The sequence below is a fragment of the Hakea prostrata genome, chromosome 10 (assembly GCF_041222555.1).
Source record: "Hakea prostrata isolate BN-2017 chromosome 10, UWA_Hpros_2, whole genome shotgun sequence".
NCBI lineage: Eukaryota > Viridiplantae > Streptophyta > Magnoliopsida > Proteales > Proteaceae > Hakea > Hakea prostrata.
The window spans coordinates 21,388,105-21,399,562 of record NC_142609.1 but is presented as its reverse complement, the minus strand read 5'-3'; the positions used below and the strand labels follow the sequence as shown (position 1 = coordinate 21,399,562).

Sequence of the window (11,458 nt, the reverse complement as noted above, 5' to 3'; positions counted from 1 at the left end):
ATTAACTGACTTGTTTACAAAGCTTTACCTCTGCGGGAATTTGATGGTGTCTTTATTCCAGACTTGGCCTTACTAATCGCCTAGCTTGAAGGGGGGATGTCGAGGACAAAGAAAAATGTGTCCTGTAAATAGATGTTTTATGCAACCAACATATACTGGGTTTGATGTATTGTATCTAATATACTGAATAATAACTTCCATGCATGGATGCAAAACATTCACTGTTTGCAGAGTAAGAATAAAAAAAACTGAAAGTTGAAAGCAAGATTGCTGTACTATTTAAACTAGAGGAATGGGATATCATATAATAAAAGGGGGGAAAATCATTATTATTTAATCTCTTTTCAATAAAAACTCTCATTACATTTTGCAAAAACATTTAGAAGACCCAAATCTAAAAATAAAATAAAATAAAAAAAAAGCCCCAGAATACACTTAATTATACAATTATTATCAGTATAACAAATCTTGACTCCAATTCCTTGCACTAAAATCCTTGTATACCAAAGCAAAGCCCTGAAAACAAATCCAACATCAAAAAAGAAAAAAAAAATTGTGTTTCTACCTCCTTTCTATAAACACAGCTAACAACAATATTGCTCCATCTGTTTCTTAACATTTGCACAATCAATTTAACAAAAGGGGACATTTTGCCTCCATGATTTGTTGAGTTGGAGAACTTCCCTCTTTCTTTGCAGACTCCTCCTTGGAAACCCACCAAACTCTCAAGCTTCTGTCAAGACCTCCACTGTAGAGCAAGAAACCACCCCCTACAGCATGAGATGACGCCTGTAAACACTTAACTGGCCCTTCATGTCCCCTTATCACACCAACATTGTAAACCCCTCCCCCAATCTCTCTCCTCCATATCCCAATTGTCTTATCAGCTGAACCACTGCATACATAGTCCCCCACTGAACATAAACACAACACAGCCATTTGATGTGTTTTCTGCTCACAAACCAATTTCCAACCCATAAGATTCAAGTCTCTCTTCCAACCCATCACATACCCATCTGACCCAGATCCATACACTAACCTCCCATCATCACATAACATCACTGAATTCAAAGAGACATCTTTGTGACCCTCTAAGATACCCTTTAGAGAGTGAGAATTCTTACCTTCCTTCCCCCAAACTTTGATCTTTCCATCAGTAGATGCAGAGTACACCAACCCCTTATGTGCAACCAACCCATTAATTGCGTCGTCATGAGCCCTTATTGATTCCAAGCACCTATGATCCGAGACTCTCCACACTTTGAGGGTTTTGTCCCATGACCCTGAATAGATCATACCATCAGAGACTGCCAAGCAAGAAATACTATCAGCATGTTCAATCCAGAGACGCTTGTGGTTCCGCCGTATTTGAACATAATTGCTCTGTATCAGGAACTTACCCAAGTAATCCTTGGTCGTGGGTAGTGTAGCAACAAGCCTCAATATATTCTCCGAGCTGCTTGAAACCTTCCAAACCCTAATCTTGCCATCTTGATGTGCTGTGAATACTTTGTTTCCCATAGTTACAAGGGCTTTAACAGAGCCTTCCCCTTCTCCAAACTTAGCAAATTGCTTCAAATCAGGTTGTTGCCACACTATAATATCCTTACCCTGTGAAGCACTAAGGATGAATTCACCACACAGAGCTAAACAAGAGACGGATCCAACATGTCCAGATAGAACTGCCAAAGATCGATATGACCCACAACCAGAAATGTCCCGAGATCGATATATAACATCTGGGCATGTGAATCTATGTGAGGTTGCAGGGCTTTCATCGGATCCACTTGTGCTGCAATTGCTACGTCTTGCTGCTGACAGTAATGGAGTCGATGGTGCATATTCTTTGACTGGAGAATCTGCTAGCGAAACCATGTTTAAGGGCTTAGTTGAGATCAATGAAGAGGAGGAAGAAGAAGAAGATGAAGAAGAAGTACAAGAAGAAAGGTGGAGAAAGACAACTGTTGGAGAACAGAGGAGAAAATAGAAATAGGGAGAGGAGCTGACATGGGGGTCTCGTGTTGAGATGGTTTTGTATTTTAAAATGTTTTGAGCTGGGAGGTGCAACGGCTACTTTGAGAAGTGAGAAAGAGTAAAGAAGAATTGAAGAAAGCTTTGAATACTTGAACTGGGTTCTTTCGATGGGACCATGACCTTCTTTCTTTATGAGTGTGAGATTAGCCTTAGAGTCTACCAAAAAAAAAAAAAAAAAAAGAGATTAGCCTTAGAGAGTGAAAATAGCGTTAATATTAAAAACTTCCGACAGAAAACATTCTTTTGCTATTATACCTCGGTATGTTTGATAATTTAATTAGGGTTTTACCTTTTTTTTTTTTCCTTCTTTTTTTGGGGTCAAAAGGAGTAACCAGGGTTTACCAGTGGGGTCCACAACTAAATGGATCTCAATTCCCAGGTGAGATCTTTGATGCTAAAGCTCAAATCAACATCGTGATCATGCTTTATGGAGTCCAGATTCTCTCCACCCGCTGTGATCATGCGTCTCACAATGATGAGTATAGTTGTTTGGACAAGCTAGGTAGAGAGGATCCAAATTTTGAGATAGGTTGTCAATGATCTTAAAAAGGAAAAATTTTATACTTTCCCCGATACTTACTCTTGCCATTTATTCTTTTTCTTCCTTGATATCTTAAAATGATTAAATTATAACATAAACGTAGACAAACGGCTATGAAAATAAATCCTATCATTAAATTTATTGTATTAAGTCTTAAGGTAGGATTTTTAGGAACGTTCAACTAAGTAGTTTATAGAGTCATTCAACCACCATCTTCCCTTGAATTATTTATTTTATTTTTATCATTTTAGTTGAATACAATATTATTTTCTATTATTTTATCCTTTTTCTATAAGAAGCCATTGTATGTAACCAAGAGTCTGGATTTGCGACCCAGATTTGTGGTCCCCGGACACTTCCGGACCATAAAATATAGGGGCCATAGGGTATTGGTGTGGGTCCCGCCCCTTTGAATTTTTAAAATTTGTTTTTTCTGTATGTGGGCTCCACTTGATTTTGTGGCTGAGAAGTGTAAGGGAGCGTCAAGTGTGATGATCTAAACTCGTAACTGGAGGTATTTTTATGTTCTATTTTTTTCTTTTCCCCTTATTTTATGGAAATTTTTATTCATAATTCTTATTTATATATTCGATTCTTATAAAAGAGCAAGAAATTAAAGAAAATACATAGATTTGATAAAAGATAGAAGGACAAAAAAAATAAGCACCTTATATTATGTAATATCCCACATCGTCAATATATATAAAAAACACGTATTATCGAAAAAAGAGAGAACAATAAAGAAACAAAAATGTATGTATAAAAGAATGAAAAATAATATCTAGGTATAGATTCTTAGAAGAGGAAAAAAAGGAGAAAGGAAAATAAAAAGTTTGTAATAAAGAGTAATGTGGTCATTTTAAAATACAGAAAGAAGCATAGGTAAACGTTGAACTTTTTCCTGAAATTAGAGATTAAACTGTTGAGAGGAAAGAGTAAATAGAGAGTAAGTACAAGGGAGGGAGATAGATTTTCCCTAAACAACATAGCATTGAGATTGAACGTGCTTTTAACACAATAGTACACTACCCTGATGCTCTCTGTGAACATTCACAAGACAAAGGAAGTCATTCTTAACCCTATGAATAGAGAAACAAGAATCACCACTAGAAATAACAAGTTTTGAATGCAGTGGTTTAAACTTTGACATTTAATTTAACTAATAATATTTATTATATTTATGAACCCAAAACTATCAAGTCAAATTTTATCAAAATGAAAGTTAATACCGAATTATAATGTTATACAGTATAGTAAAAATGTCATGTATCATTAATTACATTATTTTGTAAATTTATTTTGGTAGAACCGTAGAAGATAGTTTTGTAAAATAATGCAAAAATTTCAGCACCGTCTCGCTAGTTATCACCTAAATTAATGCCGTCTCTTGAGGTAGCAGGTGGTCGATTCGAGCTTTGAAGCGGTTTGGTGTGATTGTTCGCCAAGAGGTCCATATGTTAAGATAACTTGAATAGTTGAAAAATAAATGAATAGAAGTAACTGAGACTAATAGTGTTATTAATAAAAAGCCTGACTAGTTTAAGGGATTACATTAATATTATATGTTAATTCAAGGAGTGATGTTGAAAATTTCCCTAAATTAATTGATGGGTTTTTGGTGAACGTATTTATATTATAATAAAGTAGCCTGCTTAGTAAGACCACCAGGACAGATGATTGAAACCTAAAGCATAAGACGATAAATTTATTAAATTGGTTATTAGAAAATGGTTTCGTGCCTTGTTCACGGTTTCACTAGGAAGGTGTCGGTTACTCGCTTTTCATATATTATATTTAATTTGCAGTAACATGTGGAAACTAGATATTGGAGAGCTTCTCCCACAATCTCTCTCTCTCTTTCTCAATAACCACCATGATTAAAATATTTGATAGGTCAGACATCCCTATCATATGCAAAAATGGTTTCTTCCCATAATGAAACTGGTAGGAAAAGTGACCAAGATGCTTGGAGAAATAGATTATTTTTTTGAACTTTCACATGGTTTAGAAGCAATGCTTTATGCTTTTAGGAGAAGACCCAATAAAATAAGAACCATTTCCATTGTTTTTACCTTCTGGTACCCTTTGAGACTATTTTAAACAAGATATGAATCCTGTTCCCAAATTCAAAAATATATATTGGAATTTATTCAGTCCACTTTTGACAAGGAAATGGATTATTCATTTACTTATGAATGAGAGGTATATCCATTGATCAACTCTAGGGGTTGAAGTTAGATTTAAAAGATAGGAATTTTTTTTAATTTAATTTTAACCCTTAGATTTGACCTATGGACGCGTGTCACTCATCCATAAGGAATTGATGGATGAAAATCTCTCTCATATATTACATGTAAGAAATACGCACAATAGAAGTATGCATTGTTTGGTATCTCTATTTGAGTGGATGTCAGTTCTTACGTAAAAAAATATTTTTACATGTTCTCGTATTAGTGGACTATTGTGTTTGATAAACCTGTTTTGAAAATGTTTTCTAATTGGACAACAAAATGAAAAAATCTTCTTTTTGAGTAAGGGCACGTGGCATGAGAGCAAGGGGAGGGGGTTTATGAGAAAGGGTAGATCAAAAATGGGGGTGATCTTGAGAGACCTTCACTATTGGGACCATCTTAACAAGTTTTTATTCCCTATAAAAGCCGCACTTCAGATAACTTTTCTCACCATTCATTCTTAAAGAACAAAGAATACGCAAATTTAACAAACACTAACCACCCATTCTTCTGCTTATCGAGAACAATTTAAAAATCATCAAAACTATTGTCTAAAATTGATATGAAATGCATCGTGCGGTTCCCACAACCATAGGATTTAGATAGTGACAAATGTATGCAACCTTATCCCCGCTTCATAGAGAGGTTGTAATTGATTGAAACAACAACTATTGAATTACGATAGACACAAATAAACCTTATCTTTGCATGGACACCATCCTAAGAAAAATATAGGAATAATGTTCTATTGTTCAAAGGGTTTGTTTAGTTGGTAATGATCAATACATCTTACTAAAGAGGTTTCTTTAGGTTCGACTCTTCCTAGCAATATATATAATATCCCCCAACTCCAATACATATAAAAGCACCTGTGCACCCCCCCTCCCCTGAAAAAAAAAAAGAACTTCTGTTGTCCAACCAATCCGATAAGAAGAATTAGGAAGATGACCAATAACCACTTCTCTTGTGGATTAGGAAAGCTTCACTCTCATAAACTGAACCAACCGGTTGACCTAGTAGTGGTTTTTCCACATACTCATTCATCTACCATTTTCCAATGCAGCGTTTGATCCATACTTCTCAGTGGGTTTGATCCTTGCAGACATCGTCTCCCTCTGAGGATGTAATTAAGGTGTCCGCAAGTTGGCCCGGATGAACCTCAGCTTTAAAAAAAATTTCACCTACCATTCTACCCTCGGCAGAAAATATAACCCAGTTCTGATTATTATTATTATTTTTTTAAAATTTTCCTGGCGATAAAGCTCTGTTAATTACAAAACCAAGGAAGTAGTGAGGAAACTCTAAACATGAAATCTTCTTTGTTGTTTACTTCTTGTTGGTGGGTTAGGTAAGATTGTTTAGGATAGAAAGAAAGCTCTTAAACAAAAGGTAGTTGAGAATCAAAATAAAGCATAAACAAAAGATTGTTTAGAATTCGAAGAAAGCTTAAACAACCTAATATTTTAAAAAGAAAAGCAAATAAATATGGATTATCTGAGGGCATGAGAAACATGATCATCTAGCAGATTATGATATGGTTTCTTGCTTTTGCAGGATTAATAACATCCCATTTTATTGCCATGCTTAGCTACAGAATCAAGGAAACCCATATGTGCTTAATCGACATCGCACTTCAGACTAACTTCTATTGTAGACGAAGAAGCAAGCATGCATGATCAGTATTGCAGTCTCAAGCAATTAACACTATTATTAATTGATGTGGAATCCTTAATTACAATTAGAAAGATAAAATATTTTTACTAAAACTTTGGAGAATATTAATGATTCTGATGTAATGATTGTCTGATTTCATGATTCATGCATGGATGCAAGCAGTTTGATAAAGGTTAAAATAAAATGGAATTCTGTAAAGATTTCCACTCACAACAAAGAGATTTAAAATGTTGCGATTATCACTATAAAAGTATCTCAATCATGGACCTCTGAGCAAGGGGTTTCATGCTTAGTGAGAACTGTTGGGGAATTTATTTTTTAAAAAGAAAATGGTACCAAGCAAACAATAGAAATAAAATGCATCACATAATGAACATTAAGAATATTTTTAGGTGACAAAATGCTTTGAAGAGGAAAAAACCATATTCTTGAGACCTTGATGGTACTAAGGTGATCCAAGATCTTGCTTTGGATCTCAGTTCAAATCATGATCTGCATTGGTTGATGTCTTGAGAATAACGTTGCACATTCTCTACAAGTCCAGACTTTTGGATAACTGAAAAGTGGTATGAGAGCAAGTGGCCATGAGTTTGAGTCTTCTCTAGTGGTATTATTGAGGGGGTTGAAGGATTTTTAGGACCTCAACAATATTGAGGTGGCCCATGATATCACCCTAATCTGGGTCAAGTTCAAGTGTCCTCAGTGGCATGACTTGGGGGTTGCACATTTTTCACTAGTCCTAATGCCTAGAAAAAAAATGTTGCATCAATCCACTATGGGGCAAGAGATTATTAAAATTATTATGTTTTTAGTGGAGAAATAACCGCTTAGTTCATTTGTAGGGGCAAAAGAAAAACCATAGACCCATTTAGTTGCATGAAAGATCAAGGTCACCATTATTAGTTCTCCTTTTGGATAGTGGTATAATATGATAATTAACTCAGGATAAATGTTAAAAATTTTATCTAGATATTATTTGGACTTCAAATCACTTAACAGTGGTGTTCAAAGCTAAAGCCTCTCTGTCAAATTCTAATCATTCACGATTCTAAGTTAAACCATGATTTGAAAGAAACAGGTTCCTTAAAAAATAGTTGAAATTTCTGGTGATTTTGAGGAAACTTATCATATACTATTACATCCCCTGCTGCTTGAATATAACCCAAATTGTTGTTGCTTGAATAATGCAGGTATGTCAATGACCTAGAAATCAACTTCAAATTAGGTTGATTGTTACGATATAACCCTTTTCCTGTTGTCATGGCCCCTAACATCCTGGGTTGACTGCTACAACTTTGCTTGATCGAAACCCAGATGCTTGAAGATACAGAGTAGGATACATTCAAAGCAGACTCATTGTCGATAAGAACCTGGAGAATCCTGCTCTCCTTACAACCCACATTGATATAGATATGAAACATTTGAGTTAAAAGAAATGAAGACACCGCTGGAAGTTGTAGTAAAAGCGGAGAAGGCCTTCCATGAATTTTGGATTTGTAATGGAGGAGCTGCAAAGAATTGCTTGAATACTAACCAAGAAGCTGTAGAACCAACTCAAGATTTGGAAATGTGCTCTATTTACTGTGATACTGCAGGTTGTCCAGAATCGGGGGTAGGAGGTGCTGGTTTTGGAGTTTGGAACATGGGCGAACTAAGAGCAGCATGTTCTACACCCTGCTCATTGCCATCTATATTTGCCGGTGAAGCTTTAGCGATTAGGGAGGCATTGTGCTGGGCTAAGGAAAATCGGAGGATTAAGGTTAACATCTATACTGACTGTCTAGGCCTTCAGCAATATCTGGCCGGCATCAGTATTGATCCACCCCCCTTGACAGCTGCTACCGTACTTGAAGATGTATTGTCTTTGAAAGACAGTTTTACTTCTTGTAGGTTCCTTTTTATTTCAAGAGATGGGAATGAATGTGCCCATTCTCTTGCTCGGAGGGCTTTGGCCGTTTTTAGGCGGACCTTTTGGCCTATTTCCTCTCCAGAAGCTGAGGTATTTCTTGTCCAGCCTTCTGGGCCTTTTCCTAGTTTTCTGGAATGAAAGGATTTTCACCAAAAAGAAACATTTGAGTTAATAAACCTAAATCTTGTGTATATTATGCTCCTTATACTTAGGGATCATGACGTGCATCTAGGTTATACCCAAATGAAACTGCAAAATTCGATCCAAAACGGAACCAGTCAAGAAGTATTCTACTTAGATTTGATTAAGTCAAAACCAACAATTAATGGGTAAACGCAAGCCAAACTGATCCATAAACCAAAAACATCCCAATACAAACCAAATATCACATTTAGAGGACCAAGAACTTTTAACTATTTTAGAGGGAACTCATTCTTGAAAATTTAATTTTCTTATGAAAGATTGAATACGCCATGTGCGGATCATAGATATCTTGTCTGCAGTTGGACTCCCACACACACATACATTGGTAAAAAAAAGCAAACCATTCATATAGTTAATGGAGTTGGACGCTCAGTTTTAATGATACTCTTACAACAATGTTAAATACTATAGTAAATAACGTAGAATAATCATTATTATTGGGCAGCCAGCAATATAATGGACCATGCTTGCTACAAACAATGTAAGATTGACACTGTTTAAGGTGCCAAGAGAATGACTTTGATAAAATTTGAAGCTTGACACTGTTTAAGGTGCCAAGAGAATGACTTTGGATAAAATTTGAAGCTTGACATTGTTCCATTGCTTTTAATTTACATCACTTCCTCAGAAGCTTCAATACATCCCCAATCAGATGCAAGGAACCGGTTACAAGAACCTGCAGACGCCAGAGAAAATAAAAATGTCAGATTTATCATAGATAGAAAAACCAGCAAAGCTGTTGGCAAAATGGATGCAAGTGAAGCAGAGCTGTGAATTGCAGCTCCTGAACTCTCATGTTTGCCATGCAGCACGGACCAAAACTGTATAACTCCAGTCGTGGGATAGAAAGACGAAATCATTAAAGGTCAGGTGTAAAATTTGGGTCCCTAATTCAATTTTAAGACAACCTTAACGGTGCACGATTTCTCTTGTGGGTTCAATGGTCAACAATTGATCAAAGATCTATGTATTTCGATCATTCTCTTTGCTTTCTTTTGGCACTAGTGTAGCCAGATTACACTCGAACTTGGCACAAGTAGGGATAATGGAACCAAATTCCCCCAACTGACCTATCATGTGACAAAAACAGCTGGTGGAGCTACACCTTTCTGCAACTTTGCCAGCTTGAACCTGCCAGCTCATTGAAGCATGAATAACTTGGCAGAAACATTTTTTTGCCAACATTAAATATACCAAGAAAAAGGCAACTTAGCAGTGCTAGTGAAGCCTAGGCTGGCCCATGCTCGACCAGCTCAGCACTGGGCAAGCATGACCAACCCACAGCATGTAAACCATACTTAGTTGCAGCAGAGTCCTTTTCAAGTAAACTTGATAAATAAAGGTACATCCATCTTCTATTAACAGTTGATTTTCGAAGTTTGAAACAAGATTATGTATAACCAAACAGATCTTCAAATTCAGATTTAAGTTTTACCTGAACCCTCAGAGAAGGATTTTCCTTGACTGAGTCTCTTAACAATTTAATAGTCAACGGCAATGATGGAATCACGGCACTGCAGGTGAAATGTCCCTCTGAAGGATTGCATTTCTGGTGAAAATTTCCATGTAGTGATCCATTGTACGTTAAAGATTCATGATCATACCTCTTGGGGTTATCTTCAAGGATAGCATCTGATAGGAAACATGAAACAGTTGTTAGATCCATATTCGAGTGTTGAATAAAAAACAATCCCCTGACCTATGCTCATGATGAGTGCTGTTAAAAAGAATGTTTGACGAGGCAAGGGAAGAGAGTTTGGCCTGGATGTGGACCCATGAAAGTCAATTAACCAGTTGGAATTTGTGCCTTTTTGGTTGGCTTTGGCTTCATGCAAAGCCAAGCCATTTGACCACCTAAAGGTCATGAAAAATCAGAAATCAAATTTTTTTGTTTATGTGAAAGCAGTTGTTCTTTCATATACATTTTGATGTATTCATGTGTGAGTAATCAATTTACAGAACAAGGCATGCTAGCAAATGGCAGAGGTTTTCAAGGCTTTTCTCTTTGGTGAAAGTTCTTTAAGGCTTGAACCAACGATACATTTGTTATTTATGGTGAAAGCATCTATCATTAGAATGTGCAGTGGTGCTTCGTGAGAAGATTATAAAGAGTGGAAGGCAAAGTACTAACACATGAACACCAACCCCCCAGGGTCTTTTTTGGCAGATCACAAATAATCAAGCAACAAACTGTGTGGTCTCAAGAGCCAGTTTCTGTTCAATTTATGTGAGGCCAGGAGCACTCTATTAGGCAACCACTGATTACTTGCGAATTATTAATATATATTGTTTTATGACATAATTTGTAACTAGTTTTTAGTCTTTATTAGTTTTGTACATCCTTTAGTTCTAATGAATTTCATGGTTATTTTCCTCTATAAAGAAAATACAGTACTGCTACAATTGGTAGCCGGTCTTGCCTAGAACTAGGTGGCTAGGTTCCTCACACTTGCTTCATTTTGGCATCACCTTTTGCTTCAACTGTTTATGATCTCTTCTACATCTACAATTTACACATAAAATATAACATGTTAAGGATACATTTTTGGCTTGGTCAAGTCTAATGGCTAACTTGTTGAATTGATACCAGAGCATCATGGAATAATACTTTGCTTATGTTCTATCCAAGTCAGAAAACTAGCAGTAAGAAGTCAATGTTTTAAATTGATTAATTATTCTCATTACGTTAATAGAAAAATGAATTTTGATAGAAAGCAAAGACACAAGCAGTACATAGAGCCAACTGTTTCTTAAATCTATTGACCAGTACACTGATAATTAAGCTCTTGATGGACCATCTCCAAGAAACTCCTACAAATCATGCTATGTAAGTCCTTAATAAGTAAGAAATTTCTTTTCAAAGTT

General features: G+C 36.0%; 2 protein-coding genes across 7 annotated transcripts in view; both read right to left on the bottom strand.

The window, feature by feature from the left end:
• Positions 1-393: 393 nt before the first annotated feature.
• LOC149002282 (protein JINGUBANG-like) lies at positions 394-2,037 on the bottom strand. The gene has a single exon (XM_089137776.1). It carries the CDS (start codon positions 1,873-1,875, stop codon positions 628-630), a length of 1,248 nt encoding a protein of 415 aa, XP_088993902.1. The 5' UTR covers positions 1,876-2,037; the 3' UTR covers positions 394-627.
• A 6,870-nt stretch (positions 2,038-8,907) lies between these two features.
• The window catches only part of LOC149002281 (folylpolyglutamate synthase-like), a 108,312-nt gene continuing 105,761 nt past the window's right edge, over positions 8,908-11,458 (bottom strand). For all 6 annotated transcript variants that reach the window (XM_089136161.1, XM_089136160.1, XM_089136162.1 and 3 more), the window contains 2 exons: positions 10,029-10,225; positions 8,908-9,269 (listed from right to left, as the gene is read on the bottom strand). In XM_089136161.1, the coding sequence (XP_088992287.1) occupies positions 9,210-9,269; positions 10,029-10,225 (257 nt within the window). In that variant the 3' untranslated portion in view covers positions 8,908-9,209. The remainder of the gene's footprint in view (positions 9,270-10,028; positions 10,226-11,458) is intronic.